Consider the following 17,399-nt stretch of genomic DNA (forward strand, 5'->3'; position numbering starts at 1 on the left):
GTTGGTGGAAACTGGAATGGGGGAGGAACCTATGCGAGATGGCTTTAAATCCCTCACAGCAATGAGGGGCGTCATACCCATTTCCAGAAAGGATGGGAAAGCATGTTCAGATTTTCTCCACGAATTTAGTTAAACTCTATTGGTATTTTTACACACAGATTACAGTTAATTTTTTCACCAGAATCAGGGAAAAACAGTTGGACAGTTTTAAGGATGGAGGAATGTGCCATTGACGCACAGAATCTGATCTCTATTTCTTTGCAGAAAATCCATAACTCCAGGACGCAGAGAGGAGGTATCAAGCTCCACAAGAACCTGCTGGTTACCTACGTCCTGAAGAACGCTAGAGACTTTTACATGAGCGTGGAGTTCGCAGGAATATACAGCATACAGCAGAACGGGGAGATGAGGACTGTCTCTGATGAAAAGCAGGACTCCTTTGAATTGACCGGGAACTGTGAGGATCTAGCTGGTGAGTTTTGCTGCAACTACAGCGGGGATGCGTTGGAGACTAACCACTGCGCAGCGCCACAGTCGGCTGGCCACCCAGCAATGGTGCCCGAAGCGCACACCCAGACGGTAACTGCCTGTCCCATGGCTCCTGTGCATCATTGTGACTCTAACCTGATGGACTCGGAAGTCTGCTGGGACTGTTATTCGGAACCTTACACATCCAAACGGGACATTCTTATTTCAAACACACCCAACAATCAAAAGACTGTGTTGGACTTGGACACACATGTGGTGACTACTGTCGAGTATAGATATCTCCCCGCAGACTACTGCGCGTCATTGAAACAACATGGACAGTGCCCGCAAAGTTCACCTAAGAAACGAAAAATTGACTCAAGTTATGTTTCTGATTCCGATTATCTTTCAGACTTTTTGCCCATGTCATGCAAACAGATTAGGTCTGATGACGTTTATTGTTGTAATTCTGAACAGCTGGACACAAATAACATCTCCAATCTCATGTCAGTGTTAGGCTCGGGGTTTACTGAGCTGTTGAACTGGCAAACAGACTTGGAACAGATATGCCTAGTCAATGGACAAACAAACTGTTGCAAACAAGCATTGGCGGGCAGCGGTGCATGGACTAGAGCAATTGAAGCTTTTTGATCCACACACTTTTACTTTTTCTACACACCATTGCTGGTCTCAAATAAAATAAGTATTTTTTACACACTTAACACTCTCCTCCTCTCTTCCATATCACTTTTGGGGAGAGGGCACTTTCTTGCTCCTGCACCAGCATGTTGCCTTCATGTGACCTGCACGAATGTGTGATGCAGAACGAGCTCCACCATGCGATAATAGATGATAACTACACCTATTTTATACAGTAAATAATGATCAGTCCCGTGAAATTATAAGAAAATTACCAGGTGTGTGCATTTCATAGGGCAATATAGTCTGTTTTAATTAGGCCTGTGTAGACCAAGACAATTTTATTTAAAGATGTCTTATATAATTTATGTGTCATGCCATCATACTTAATGATGTCCCTCCACAAAGCAAGATAGTATAATTTTGGTAACTAAATAATACATGTTATTTACAAAGTATCCAGCTGCGTGAATGTAAATTACGTATCAAGCCAGTATGATTGAATATGGGCAACAGTGTATCCAGCTGTAGACATAGGCTATATCGTTTCCGATCATGTCCGGAGGGGGGCGTAGAGATGTCCGACATGACTAAGTAACTTCTCGACTGGGAAACTTTAGTCGTAGGCTATGTCCTTGAAATGACAGCTCGAGGTGTTTCTTTACACTAACAACAACCAAAGCCTCGCTGGGCCATTTTTATGAAATTATGTTGGGTCTTCTTTTGAGAGTCGTGGTGAGTCAAACGTTTTTATGATTCATAAATGCGCAATTGTGCACCCATAACTGAGATCAGCGCGTTCACTATTACTGCTGTAAATGTGTGGGGAACCAGGTTAGGCTACTGTTATTAGCTTATAGTAGCCTACAATGTCAAGCCAGGCCACTCCGCATGTTTCCAAGAAAATCCTATCGAATGGCTTGGATACTGTAACCTATTTACCCCAGTCTAATAAAGACCAGAGTCTCTATATTAGGCTACAACATGGATAACGTTTCAAGGTTCATGTCTATATCAAATCAATACTGATAACACTTCATTGAGGGACAGTGGGTTAAACTATCATACAATATTTTAATATAGACTACAGCTTGCTTTTTAGATGTGTTTGCTGTGTTGGAAAAAGTACTCAACTGTCATACCTTGAGTAAAAGTAAAGATACCTTAATAGAAAATGACTAAAGTAAAAGTGAGTCACCCAGTAATATACTACTTGAGTAAAAGTCTAAAAGTGTCTGGTTTTAAATGTACTTAAATACTGTGGTGGAAAAAGTAGGCTAATTGTCATACATGAGTAACAGTAAAAGTAAATGCCATGAATCAAATTCCTTACATTAAGCAAACCAGACGCACGATTTTGTATTTTTTTTTATTTACTGACAGCCAGAGGCACACTAACACTTAGACATAATTTACAAACGCAGTATTTGTGTTTAGTGAGTCTGCCAGATCAGAGGCAGTAGTGATGACAACGCGTTATATTGATAGGCTAAGTGCGGCAATTGGACAATATTGCTGACCTGCCTGAGCATTCGAAATGAAAGTGAGTACTTCTGGGTGTCAGGGAAAATGTATGTGATTCAAAAATACATATTTTCGTTAGGAATGTAGTGGAGTAAAAGTTTTCAAAAATGTAAATACTCAAGAAAAGTACAGATCTCTCCCTTCATTGCAAGGGTTCACAGAGTGTAGTAGAACCCAGCAGCATTGCAGTTCTTGACACACTCAAACTGGTGCGCCTGGGACCTACTACCATACCCCCGTTCAAAGGCACTTAAATATGTTGTCTTGTCCATTCACCCTCTGAATGGCACACATACACAATCCATGTCTCAATTGACTCAAGGCTTAAAAATCCTTGTTTAACCTGTCTCCTCCTCTTCATCTACAGTGATTGAAGTGGATTAAACAGGTGACATCAATAAGGGATCATAGCTTTCACCAGGATTCACCTGGTCAGTCTATGTCATGGAAAGAGCAGGTGTTCCTAATGTTTTGTACTCTCAGTGTAAATTCTAACCTGAAGAAGCTGTCAGGAAACTTGACAACCAAGCACACAGTCGAAACAAATAGTGTAACAACATACTAAACTTGACAGAGTTGTTTTGGTCTCAAGTTTCTTAGTCATAAAAATAGCTCATACAGTGCCCTAGCAATCTAGTTTTTGCATTGGTTTTTGGATTCATACAGAATTATACTGATCACACCTGTTTAAATAGAAACTAAAGTAAATGCATGTTAATCACTTTGTGTAACCTTATGTCTGTTTTATTATGTTATGGTTTCTGTTGCAACAGCCTGGACCCTTTGGGCTCTATTTTCAGCTGGTGGTAAGCCAGCGCAATTGCAATTGCCAGACGGCATCCCAAGCCGTGTCCTAAGAGCATGCACAGACCAGCTGACTACATTTACATTTGACATTTTAGTCATTTAGAAGACGCTCACTATCCCACTCTGTTGTCCCCACTTGCTTCAATATGTCCACCATTGTTCCTGTACCCAAGAAAGCGAAGGTAATTGAACTTCTGTAATCATGAAGTACTTTGAGAGGCTAATTAAGAACCATATCACCTCCATCTTACCTGACACCCTAGACCCACTACAATTTGCATACCGCTCCAACAGATCCACGGACGACGCAATCGCCATTGCACTGCACACTTCCCTATCCCACCTGGACAAGAGGAGGACTACTAACAGAGGGCCGAGCACGCCCCCATCCACATCGACGGGGCTTTAGTGGAGCGGGTTTAGAGCTTCAAGTTCCTCGGGGTCCACATCACTAAGAAATCATCATGGTCCACACACACCAACACAGTTGTGAAAAAGGCATGACAATGACTCTTCCCCTCAGGAGACTGAAAAGATTTGGCATGGGCCCTCAGATCCTCAAAAAGTTATATAGCTGCACCATTGAGAGCATCTTGACTGGCTGCATCACCGCTTGGTATGGCAACTGCTTGGCATCCGGCGCTACACGGCTCAGTACATCACTGGGGTGGGGCCGAGCTTCCTTGGTATCCAGGACCTCTATACCAGGCGGTTTCAGAGGAAGGCCCTAAAAATTGTCAAAGACTCCAGCCACCCAAATCATAGACTGTTCTCTCTGCTACTGCACAGCAAGTGGTACCGATGCAAGTCTAGAACCAACAGGACCCTGAACAGTTTCTACCCCCAAGCCATAAGACTGCTAAATAGTTTGTCTGGGTAGCTATTTGGTTAACTATTTAACTCTCTGCATTGACCCCTTTTTGCACTAACTCTTTTGACTCATCACATACGCTGCTGCTACTGTTTATTATCTATCCTGTTGTCTAGTCACTTTATCCCTACCTATATATACATATCTACTTCAATTACCTCGTACCCCTGCATATTGACTCGTTACTGGTACCCCGTGTATATAGACAAGTTATCGTTACTCATTGTGTATTTATTCCTTGTATTATTGTTTTTCAATTATTTCTCTTTTTTCTCTCTGCATGGTTGGGAAGGACCCGTAAGTAAGCATTTCACTGTTAGTCTACACATGTTGCTTACAAAGCATGTGACAAATAAAATGTGATTGATTTGAGGAATAACTATGTAAGAATGCTGTTCATCTACTACAGTTCAGCCTTCAACACCATAGTGCCGTCCAAATCACTAAACTCAGGGCCCTGGGTCTGAACCCCACCCTGTGCAACTGGGTCCTGGACCTCCTGACGGGCCGATCCCAGTTGGTGAAGGTAGGCAACAATACCTCCGCCACGCTGATCCTCATCACGGGGGCCCCACAGGGGTGTGTGCTCAGCCCCGTCCTGTACTCCCTGTGCACCCATGACTGTGTGGCCACGCACGTCTCCAACTCAATCTTCAAGTTTTCTGACGACACAACAGTGGTAGGCCTGATTACCAACAACGCGAGACATCCTACAGGGAGGAGGTGAGTGCCTTGGCAGCGTGGTGCCAGGAAAATAACCTCTCCCTCAACGTCAACAAAACGAAGGACCTGATCATGGACTACGGGAGACAGTATAGAGCGCACGCTCCCATCCATATCAACGGTGCTGCAGCGGAAAGGGTCAAAAACGTAAGTTCCTCGGTGTGCACATCATTGAGGACCTGAAATGGTCCCATCACACCAACAGTGTGGTGAAGAAGGAGCAACAGCGCCTCTTCAACCTCAGGAGGCTAAAGAAATTCAGCTTGGCCCCTAAGACCCTCACAAACTTCAGATGCACCATTGAGAGCATCATGTTGGGCTGTATCACCGCCTGGTACGGCAATTGCACTGTCCGCAACCACAGGGCTCTCCAGAGGGTCCCAACGCACCATCGGGGGCACACTGCCTGCCCTCCAGGACATCTACAGCACCCGGTGTCACAGGAAGGCCAAGAAGATCATCAAGGACCACAGCCACCCGAGCCACGGCCTGTTCACCCCACTACCATCTAGAAGGAGGAGGTGCATCAAAGCTGGGACCAAGAGACTGATAAACAGCTTCTTTCCCCAAGCCGTCAGACTGTTAAACAACCACCACTAGACGGCCTCAGCCTAGTACCTTGCCCTCTGCCCAGTATCCTACTCTGCCCCTAAGTCACTTTCACTAGCCGGCTACCACCGGTTACTCAACCCTGCACCTTGGGACTGTTGCCCTATTTACATAGTCATTGAACACTGGTCACTTTAATCATGTTTACATGCTATTTATATATGTACTGCTGTACTACATTTTTATTATTTTAGAATTTTTTATTATTGTGTGCTTGTTTGACATTTACTGCATTGATTGATAGGAACTAGGAACATAAGCATCTCGCTGCACCCGTCACAACACCTGCTAAACTGTGTACGCAACCAATAAAATTAGATTTGATTAAACATGTTGATCCATTAAAGCTCTTCAAACCCTAGCGCCAGGATTGGTAATTTATCTGTCTTATATGAGCTCGCTCGCTCTGAGGTGGGAGGGGTGGCAATATCTGAGTTGTGCCCTTAAAAACGTGCGCCAAAGTGTCAATTTCAGTATGCGCTGGTGGGGATATTTAAGACCAACCAAAAGCTGGTTTAGCGGTAACCCGGTTGGTTATGGCATGGATTTTGACAACGGCAGTGCAGCTGTGACGCACAGTGCCCATATGCACATGGAATAAGATATACACTACATTACCAAAAGTATGTGCACACCTGCTCGTCGAACATCTCATTCCCAAACCATGGGCATTAATATGGAGTTGGTCCCTTCTTTGCTGCTATAATGGCCTCCACTCTTCTGGGAAGGCTTTTCACTAGATGTTGGAACATTGCTGCAGGGACTTGCTTCCATTCAGCCACAAGAGCATTAGTGAGGTCAGGCACTGATGTTGGGCAATTAGACCTGTTTCGCAGTCGGCGTTCCAATTCATCCCAAAGGTGTTCGATGGGGTTGAGGTCAGGGCTCTGTGCAGGCCAGTCAAGTTCTTCCACACCGATCTCGACAAACCATTTCTGTATGGACCTCGCTTTGTGCAAGGGGGCATTGTCATGCTGAAACAGGAAAGGGCCTTCCCCAAACTGTTGCCACAAAGTTGGAAGCACAGAATCGTCTAGAATGTCATTGTGTGCTGTAGCTTTAAGATTTCTCTTCACTGGAACTAAGGGGCCTAGCCCGAACCATGAAAAACAGCCCCAGATCATTATTCCTCCTCCACCCAACTTTACAGTTGGCACTATGCATTCGGGAAGGTAGCGTTCTCCTGTCCTCCGCCAAACCCAGATTCGTCCGTCGGACGAACGTGTTTCCACTGCTCCAGAGTCCACCATTCCATCATTGCGCATGGTGATCTTAGGCTTGTGTGCAGCTTCTCGGCCATGGAAACCCATTTCATGAAGCTCCCGACGAACAATTATTGTACTGATGTTGCTTCCAGAGGGAGTTTGGAACTCGATAGTGAGTGTTGCAACAGAGGACAGACGATTTTTACGTGCTACACACTTCTGCACTTGGGGGTCTCATTCTGTAAGCTTGTGTGGCCTACCACTTTGTGGCTGAGTAGTTGTTGCTCCTAGACGTTTCCACTTCACAGTAACAGCACTTACAGTTGACCAGGGCAGCTCTAGCAGGGCAGAAATGTGATGAACTGACATGTTGAAAGTCACTGAGCTCTACAGTAAGGCCATTCTACTGCCAATGTTTGTCTATGGAGCCTATCCATAAAATGTTTCTAAATGGTCTACTCGTGAGGCTTTTGCCGACATGCTTTTGCATTATTCACAATTCACATAGGCCTGCCTGCAGTGCATACTCCATTCGGCTTGTATCCATCCCCATTTCCAAAGTGCGCCTCTTGTCCAGTTACCAAAGACGTGCTCTTCCAAACAGGCTATTCAACATTTTCAGTCCCATAACGCCATATCAACGGTTGGCCTAGGCTATATCTTGCTTATTTAGAATGTGCCTCACACATACAATACAATTTACGGGAACCTAGTATTTTTTATTTGAGGAGAAGTGCGATTCGTAAAGGCCTATACTCGTTGAAGCCAATTACAACAATGTTGACTGTCAACACTCTAAACATATTGAGCAAACCAAGGTTATTATAGTTTTGTGATGTTTTTTGTGATGTTTTTTGAAATTCAGTTTAGTTTTAGTTAGTTTTCAGACTTAATTTACTCATTTTTATTTAGTTTCAGTTTTAGTGTTAGTGTTAGGGACACAAAATGTGCCTATGTGTGGGAGGCTAGGAGTCATTTATGTGTTGTAGGCCTATAGTTTGTTTTTTGGGGATGTCACTTCTTGCCACTGGGGGGCAGTAATACATAAGTTGATTGGCCAGAACCATAGACTTGGATAGACATAACATCTCTGTATCTGTGTCATGATGGTGTCTGTGAGAGCATGGACAGCACCATTGAGGCCATCATCTTGAGATAGTCAATTTTCTTCTTCTCAAGTAAAATTAATTGGCTGATCCTCCTAATGACCCAGCTGTCACGACTCAAACCGGGTCATCAGGAAGGATCAGTCAAGGAAGTTGGAAGTCTTGCCCAGTTGACTAAATAAAAATGGCGAAAGTCCTGAATGGAGCTGCCAATGCTAACACAGGCATTTGGCCACTAGAGGACTCCATAAAACTTTATGGCAAGGACATAAATGATAAATCAATCCTAATGTGACTTGGATTTAAAGAATAAGCGCCTAGACTGGTGCAAGAAATATGGTGGAAGGAAACTCTCTTGCCCATGTTTACACCAATCCAATGCTTTTTTAACTAAGTAAATGTTAGAACAATAAGTACCTTTACCTTTATCTGACAGACAGAGAGAGGAAAAAACAACAAATGAAGTCATGGCCCATTTGATATGTTATGTTTATGTAATGTTAAACATGAATCATTGACTAACCCCTTCAAAAAGTGTTAATAAAAACAGCTGCAACAACAGCAAAAAACATAAGCAATACAATACTTCTTCACAAATCTGTCAGTTCACAGCCAGCCAGCTTGTGTGTGCGTTTCTCTTCAACCAAACAAGATTTTCTGGCTTATCTTCAAGAAGACTCTGCATTCCAGAGAGGTGGTCGTTCCGTTTCTCAAGCCTGATGACAGTTGTCCACAGACAGAGAATATTCTCTCCACCAACGCTTGGGATGCAGGGGCATAAACCAGATCCAGTGCCACTGGGCACAGTTTGCCTGCCAGAACTTGAGAGGTGATTCTGTAAACATGCCCCCCTTTACGTCTTCCAGGTATTTCCGCAGCTCACATGGGGCACTTAATGCCCTGCCAGGTTGACCCTCCAGCTGGACAGTGACCTCAGACGCAATCTTCGATGCGAGGAAGCTATATTTCTGAAGCACTGTGGTCGAGATGCTTGCTGGATTCATCGTGCTGGCATCTTCCTGGGGTCCTGCTCCATGGCTGAACTCTCTGATTTTCTGAAGTACAAAATACTCTGCTTCCCTAATCAGGGGCTCCATCTCTGTTGAGCGAAGTGCCAGAGACACACTTGGGTCCATCAGGCAAGCTGTTGCAGGGGTTGGATCGCAGTTGGCTATCAGAGGATTCAGTATGCATGCGAAGCGCTCACACAGTGACTTCAGGAGGACCTGCGCCAACTGTTTTGCAAGAGTAGTTGACCGCAAGTGTGCCTGTTTGAAGTTGGTCGGCATGGATTGCGAACGGCTCCAGCAACTTCACAAGCTGTTCTAGCTTGGCCCAGTCACGCTCCGTGCTCGCCCTAGGATTTCTTCCCTGTTAGCTAGTGATAGCTAGTGATAGTGACGCACAAACTAGGCCTATTTGAAACATTGGCATCTACTGGCAGCATTTACCCGCCAGATTCAGAAGCTCGAAAACCCCATTAGATTTTTGTCCAAAGTTTAGATAAAAAAAAAAACAAAAAAAACAATTGATGATGTTTTCTATTTTATTTTAGTTCGTTTTGCAGTCAAAGATAATAGTTTCACTATAGTTTTAGCTTTTTAAATGTTTTTATTTTATTTATTTTTTAAGTTTACTAAATAGTTTTTCCAATTGTATTTTTTATTTTAGTTTCAGTATTCATTTACTATAATAACCTTGGAGCAAAAACAGATTTTTTTTTTTTACTGTTGCTGTCACAACCCCGGACCTATAGCACTACCGGCAGCGCTTAGATTTACCATTGCGTTAGAGGGTTCTATTTTAACAAACCTACAGTATGTATCAGGTTGTTGACAGTTGCTGGCCAGTAGGGCTACAAATCAGCTCTGTGGTGTTCACCCAACATTGCTGATATATTTTATATGCCAATGGGATTATCAACTTAATATTTTAGATACTTTAAAACACAAAATATCAACCTAGATACTGTATGAATGGTATTTCAATATGTCATATCGAATGCAAAACAAATGATTTATTAGAAATGCAATGACACAGTATTTATTTTTTCAGCTAAGGCCGGGCTTGGTGAAGCCATGTCGCCTGGTCAAGCCGATGTCAGTGAACATCCTCCCAGAGAGATCCTCGCATCACCAGGACAATTTGCCCAAGCTGCCCGTGCCTCCACTAAGGCAGACATTTGAGCACTACCTGTTGATGCTGGAGCCCCTGCTCAGTGAGGAGGAGATGGATCACACACACAAGCTAGTCAAGGAGTTCCTCATTCCTGAGGGGGTGGGAGACAGGTTGCAGAGGAGCCTGGAGCGCAGAGCCAGCAACAAAGAAAACTGGGTGGGTACTGTCATAGAACAGAACTCGTCACATAGAGCAGAGGGAGCAGAGATGGGTACTTAGTAGGGCAGAGCACTGGGTTGATCTGGGTTGATTGGCAGGAACAGATACCTGTATTATATCATTTATACACCTACAGTATATGTCATGTTGATGGTCTACAGTATATGTCATGTTGATGGTCTACAGTATATGTCATGTTAATGGTCTCCAGTATATGTCATGTTGATGGTCTACAGTATATGTCATGTTGATGGTCTACAGTATATGTCATGTTGATGGTCTACAGTATATGTCATGTTGATGGTCTACAGTATATGTCATGTTGATGGTCTCCAGTATATGTCATGTTGATGGTCTACAGTATATGTCATGTTGATGGTCTACAGTATATGTCATGTTGATGGTCTACAGTATATGTCATGTTGATGGTCTACAGTATATGTCATGTTGATGGTCTACAGTCGTGGTCAAAAGTATTGAGAATGACACAAATCTTAATTTTCACAAAGTCTGCTGCCTCAGTTTTTATGAATGCAATTTGCATATACTCCAGAATGTTATGAAGAGAGATCAGATGAATTGCAATTAATTGCAAAGTCCCTCTTTGCCATTAAAATGAAATTAATCCCCAAAAAACATTTCCACTGCATTTCAGCCCTGCCACAAAAGGACCAGTTGAGATCATGTCAGTGATTCTCTCGTTAACACAGGTGAGAGTGTTGACGAGGACAAGGCTGGAGATCACTCTGTCATGCTGATTGAGTTAAAATAACAGACTGGAAGCTTTAAAAGGAGGGTGGTGCTTGAAATCATTGTTCTTCCTCTGTTAACCATGGTTACCTGCAAGGAAACACGTGCCGTCATCATTGCTTTGCACAAAAAGAGCTTCACAGGCAAGGATATTGCTGCTAGTAAGATTGCACCTAAATCAACCATTTATCGGATCATTAAGAACTTCAAGGAGAGAGGTTCAATTGTTGTGAAGAAGGCTTCAGGGCGCCCAAGAAAGTCCAGCAAGCGTCAGGACCGTCTCCTAAAGTTGATTCAGCTGCGGGATCAGGGCACCACCAGTGCAGAGCTTGCTCAGGAATGGCAGCAGGCAGGTGTGAGTGCATCTGCACGCACAGTGAGGCGAAGACTTTTGGAGCATGGCCTGGTGTCAAGAAGGGCAGCGAGGAAGCCACTTCTCTCCAGGAAAAACATCAGGGACAGACTGATATTCTGCAAAAGGTTCATGGATTGGACTGCTGAGGACTGGGGTAAACTCATTTTCTCTGATGAATCCCCTTTCCGATTGTTTGAGGCATCCGGAAAAAAGCTTGTCCGGAGAAGACAAGGTGAGCACTACCATCAGCCCTGTGTCATGCCAACAGTAAAGCATCCTGAGACCATTCATGTGTGGGATTGCTTCTCAGCCAAGGGAGTGGGCTCACTCACAATTTTGCCTAAGAACACAGCCATGAATAAAGAATTGTACCAACACATCCTCAGAGAGCAACTTCTCCCAACCATCCAAGAACAGTTTGGTGACGAACAATGCCTTTTCCAGAATGATGGAGCACCTTGCCATAAGGCAAAAGTGATAACTAAGTGGCTTGGGGAAGAAAACATCAACATTTTGGGTCCATGGCCAGGAAACTCCCCAGACCTTAATCCCATTGAGAACTTGTAGTCAATCCTCAAGTGTCGGGTGGCCAAACAAAACCCCACAAATTCTAACAAACTCCAAGCATTGATTATGCAAGAATGGGCTGCCATCAGTCAGGATGTGGCCCAGAAGTTAATTGACAGCATGCCAGGGCGGATTGCAGAGGTCTTGAAAAAGAAGGGTCAACACTGCAAATATTGACTCTTTGCATAAACTTAATGTAATTGTCAATAAAAGCCCTTGACACTTATGGAATGCTTGTAATTATACTTCAGTATACCATAGTAACATCTGACAAAAAATATCTAAAAACACTGAAGCAGCAAACTTTGTGAAGACCAATACTTGTGTCATTCTCAAAACTTTTGACCACGACTGTATAGCGTTATCATGGCTGTTTGTGGATGTTTTTGCAGCTCACAGAGTGGTGGATGCAGTCAGCCTATCTGGATTCCCGGATGCCAGTGGCGGTCTATTCCAGCCCTGGGGTGGTCCTGCCCCGCATGACCTTCCAAGATCGCCAAGGACAGATGAGGTGAGCAACAAGGAACCATGTATGTCTGAAACCACTGTACCAGCCATTGCTACGAGATTATACAGTAGATGCCCACCCTCCCTCCAGCACTAAAACATCTTGGGGCTGTCCTACCGATCAGTGAAAATGACATTTTATAGGCTTACTGCTTCTTCAAAAGCAAGTTAGTAGAAAGTGATTGACTTCAGTGTTGTAATTCACCATTGCTCTGTTGAACTTAAGAATAAGCTTGAGGTTCAGATGACCTTTAGACAGACTCCCCCTTCATGCTGGCTATTTTAAGCACATTGGCTGCTCATAGCATTGCTCAGCTTTTTTGGACCGCGGTGACCCACATACGCAATCAACATTGCGGACAGTGCCAAACACATGCAGTAGAATATGATACTAGCGCAGACTTCAGTGCTCATATGAAAAGTCAATGATTCAACAATATACTGTACTGTAATGTACACCATCTTATTCACTAGACTAGAGTGACACAGACAGTTCAATAAATGCAGAGATATAGAATCAAAGAAAAATCCAAAGCGACTTACAGTCGCGCATACATTTTTACGTATGGGTGGTCCCGGGGATCGAACCCACTACCCTGGCATTACAAGCGCCATGCTTTACCAATTGAGCTACAGAGGAAAGATAGACAGATGTTTGTTATAATAATCATGGTTCTAAGTCGGACATGCTAAGCAAGTCTGGTTGGAGATTTGAGGACATGGAAAACAATGGTGCACTAAAGTTTATTGGAGTTGATTATGTGAATAGAACATGAAATGCTGTAGAGGTAAAAGGCTGAATCTCAGTTGGATGAGGAAATACCATATAAGGTATCATACTTAATTAATCAATAGGGTGGCAGGTAGCCTAGCAGTTAAGAGCATTGGGCCAGTAACCGAAAGGTTGCTGATTCGAATCTCTGAGCCGACTAGTTGAAAAATCTGTCTGTGCCCTTGATCAAGGTACTTAACCCTAATTGCTCCTGTAAGTCGCTCTGGATAAGATTGTCTACTAAAATGTAAATCAATGTTTTCTGCTCAGGTTTGCTGCTAAATTGATTTCAGGAGTTTTGGACTTCAAACAAATGATTGACAAGTGAGTAATATGGATATAGAAAATATTATCTATTTTAATTATATACATCTAATATGTATTTGTCACCCCAGTTGACTCTCTAACTCTGTGTCACAGTGAGACCCTACCTATTGAGTATTTGGGTGGGAAGCCTCTGTGTATGGACCAGTACTACCAGATACTGTCCTCCTGTCGTATCCCTGGACCAAAGAGAGACACTGTGGTCAACCACGCTATCGGGAAAGTGGCCCCTACTCACATCACTGTGGTCCATAACTTCCAGGTACACTAGGGTGTGCTATTGCTTTGCTTTTCTCTCTTTGATGCTGCTTTATGTTGTTACAAAACAGAGAGGAAATCAATCACATTGTTGCATTGTTAGTTTATTGGCTGTAACCCACTTAACCAGAACCTCAAATGCTGACTAACCTTCTCCCTCTGTCCTCAGTTCTTTGTCCTGGATGTGTATAACAGTGATGGCTCCCCACTGACGGTGGACCAGATTTACATGCAACTGGAGAAGATCTGGAACTCATCCCTGCAGAGCAACAAGGAGCCTATCGGCATCCTGACTTCCCAGCACCGCAACACCTGGGGCAAAGCCTACAACAACCTCATCAAGGGTGAGGCCAGGGAGAGCCTGAATGGCAGAGAAGGGTCTTTGGAGCGCATGGAGTGACCCACCAAATAAACAAAACCCTAGTCATAACCCAGCCTTGAGCCATAACATAAGAGTAACTGGTTGCAACCTATCACTTTGGACACACTGTTTTGTAGATATTGGTCGATGCTTTCCTCAAGGTCCTTGTAGGTTGCTCATTGTATCGTTTTCTTCCTTAGACAAGACAAATAAGGAGTCTGTCCGTGCTATCCAGAAGAGCATATTCACGGTGTGTCTAGATGCCCCCATGCCACAGATGTCTGAGCAGCGCTACCAGAGCCGCGTCGCTGCCCAGATGCTGCATGGTGGAGGGAGTCGCTGGAACAGTGGCAACCGCTGGTTTGATAAGACATTACAGGTGAGCTCTGAGACTAGAGCTGTAGAACAAAGCTTACATCCTCCCAGATATTTTATTTCATGTTCATATTTTTATTCACAAGTGTCTCTTGCATTATTCTACTTTATTCATAAATGTATTTTAAGTCTTATTATTATAACGTTTATTATTCAATCCCCAGTTTATTGTGGGTGAAGATGGTACCTGTGGTCTGGTGTATGAGCATGCCCCAGCTGAAGGCCCACCCATTGTGTTCCTGGTGGACTATTTGGTTGAGTACATGTAAGGCGTTACAGAATATCTTTATTTCATTCATTGATTAATGGTACATAGCACTACCAAGGTCATTGTTTACTATAGATAAGAAGGTCGGCACAGGTTGCTGGTTGCTATGGTTGCAATGGCTATTTTTCCAACCAGATCAGGTGCGTTATGCCTGAGTGTAGCAAGCATTTTGAAGGTTTACTATTTGTCACGTTTAGATAGTGCCTCATCCATTTCAAAATTATTTTTACTACCATTTGGAACCCACTAATCATGACCAAGCTGGAATCATGACCCTGGCCTTCAACTGAATGTGACCCTGCCTCTCTTGAAGTATAATGTTTGGTGTTGTTTAAACAGGGGAAGGATGGAGGTAGTACGCGCTCCCATGATCCCTCTGCCCATGCCTCCCAAACTGCGTTTCAACATCACACCTGAGGTCAAGAAGGATATTGAGTCGGCCAAACAGAATATGAACATGCAAGTAGAGTCTGTTTGTGTTCCTAGCAGTTTCCATTCAAACATATCTTTGAAGTGTTTCTCACTCTTTGGCTACTCTTTCATTTACCAGAATGTCCCACGACTTGGATGTGAATGTGGTCTACTTTGCTGACTATGGGAGAAATGTTCCAAAGGCGCACAAGATGAGTCCAGATGCCTTTATACAAATGGCTCTACAGCTTGCCTACTTCCGGTGGGTTTCATGACATTTTTACTCTAACAAAACAGTCAACATCTGAAACAGCAGTTGGGTTACCTTAACCTGACACAAATGAGACTTATTGCTGTTTCATGTTTCAGAATGTATAAGATGTGCTGTTCCACCTATGAGAGTGCATCCTTGCGTATGTTTGCACTTGGTCGAACAGACACCATCCGCTCCTGCTCCAATGAGTCTCTCAAATTTGTCCAGGAAATGGAGGACCCAGCTAAACCGGTAGGTCAACTCTGAAACCTGGATGTTGACAGTAAATAAACCCTGACTGTCAACACTAACCCCTGACTGTCACTGTACTGTAATGATGGATGTTTATCCCATATGTTGACAGAACACAGAGAAGGTGGCTCTATTGGACAAGGCATGCCAAGCCCACGTAGAATACACACGCATGGTGAGGACTTGAACTCTGCATAGGTTTTTGATGAAAATCTAAATTTACTGTATTAATCCATGCTTGTACATTTATTTTGTGTATGTCATAATGAGCAGGCAATTCATGGCCAGGCCATAGACAGACATCTCCTTGGCCTGAAGTTGCAGGCGATTGAAGAACTGACGTCCATGCCAGAGATATTCATGGATACAGCCTATGCTGTGGCTGAGCATCCCAATCTCTCCACCAGCCAGGTATGAAGGCTGTTTATGTGAGATATTAAACATCCCAATATACAACATATAACAGGACAAATTGCAGACCTGTAGACAGTGGTTTGGTAATAATTTGTTTATTAGGTTTGGCCCACATTTGTACATGCTAAAGGTCATGTTTCACTTCTCCAGGCTGGTGCCAAGACAGACTGTGTGATGTGCTTCGGTCCACTGGTGCCGGATGGCTACGGAGTGTGTTACAACCCCATGGCAGACCACATCAACATTGCCATTACAGCCTTCAACAGCTGTGAAGAGACACATGCTGCCAACTTTGGCCGGGCTGTGAAGAAGGCTCTGAGAGACATGAGGTCTCTGCTGGAGGACACAGCTAAGGCCAAGCACTGAGGCCCCACAGGGGACATGGCTCCTCTGTAGGGCTGTGTGGAACTGAACCTGTGCTGGAGGTAGTGGGGGAAACTAAAGCCACCTGGGTATACTGTATCTAGTTCTGTAACATGGAGAGAGGAGATGCACTTTGCACTGCATTAGGTGGGCCTTGGGAAGCTTTGGGCCCACTTGATATGAGTGTGGGAGGGAAGGTCATGTAGGAGAGAAAGTCCTGAAATATGCAAAATACTAGAAGACTGTAAAGCGAGTATGACTGATGGAAAGTTATACATAATGTTGAATGAAATGGGTGTATCCTTTTCCAAATAGGAAGTGCCGTATGTCAAAGAAAGATCCACACCAGATCAAGGCAGAGACTGTACTCTATTACAGGTGTACTATCTTAATTTGACCAGTTTCTCACAGCAGGACAATAATCCTGCAGCAACAGGAAATGTGAATTATTATGTGCATTATAATGAAGGGACATTTTTGTAGAGGTTGATCAAATTTTTTTTGTTGGATAAATCAAGTCTGACATTTTAAAGTGGAAATTGAAAACTTTATAAAGCTGCGCAGGAAAAATGTCTGCAACAACAGAGTGATCGAATTAAGAGAGTACATTTGTCTGTTTTAAGTTATATTTAAAAGTCACAGTATGTTGGCGAATGTCTTATCATTTATTTTTGTGGGATTCTATAAATGTGTTTATTCAGTTTGATTACTTACATATTTGTTATTTCATATTTATAAAATACGTTCAAACAGTTGTAAGTTATTTAAGTTCTGAAAATGTGTGCCATACTATACCAAATGTGCCATAATGATGAGTTGCTGAGTGGTTCTGCTGTGATCTACATTAGTAAATGTTTTATATACCAAATCCCCACCACCC

General features: G+C 43.4%; 2 protein-coding genes across 2 annotated transcripts; both read left to right on the forward strand.

Moving 5' to 3' along the window:
- Positions 1-213: 213 nt before the first annotated feature.
- Positions 214-1,119, forward strand: LOC311145065 (immediate early response gene 5-like protein; the record flags this gene model as incomplete). The annotated part of the gene is made up of 1 exon (XM_084181249.1): positions 214-1,119. One exon carries the CDS (start codon positions 214-216, stop codon positions 1,117-1,119), a length of 906 nt encoding a protein of 301 aa, XP_084037375.1.
- Positions 1,120-1,711: 592 nt separating this feature from the next.
- On the forward strand, positions 1,712-17,327 carry LOC311145188 (carnitine O-acetyltransferase-like). Its single transcript, XM_084181398.1, has 14 exons — positions 1,712-1,842; positions 10,008-10,286; positions 12,354-12,472; positions 13,511-13,564; positions 13,661-13,826; positions 13,992-14,166; positions 14,384-14,562; positions 14,723-14,823; positions 15,166-15,285; positions 15,377-15,499; positions 15,607-15,742; positions 15,855-15,917; positions 16,016-16,153; positions 16,307-17,327. Exons 1-14 carry the CDS (start codon positions 1,816-1,818, stop codon positions 16,520-16,522), a joined length of 1,896 nt encoding a protein of 631 aa, XP_084037524.1. The 5' UTR covers positions 1,712-1,815; the 3' UTR covers positions 16,523-17,327.
- The last annotated feature ends 72 nt before the right edge of the window (positions 17,328-17,399 follow it).

The sequence above is a fragment of the Coregonus lavaretus genome, assembly GCF_964263955.1.
Source record: "Coregonus lavaretus genome assembly, chromosome: 17".
Lineage (NCBI taxonomy): Eukaryota > Metazoa > Chordata > Actinopteri > Salmoniformes > Salmonidae > Coregonus > Coregonus lavaretus.

Coding starts and splice junctions, on each gene's coding strand:
- LOC311145188 (XM_084181398.1), top strand. CDS start 1,816: ATGTTGGGTCTTCTTTTGAGAGTCGTG. Junction 13,827..13,991: donor CTGTGGTCCATAACTTCCAG/GTACACTAGGGT, acceptor CTCTGTCCTCAG/TTCTTTGTCCTGGATGTGTA. Junction 15,743..15,854: donor TGGAGGACCCAGCTAAACCG/GTAGGTCAACTC, acceptor ATATGTTGACAG/AACACAGAGAAGGTGGCTCT.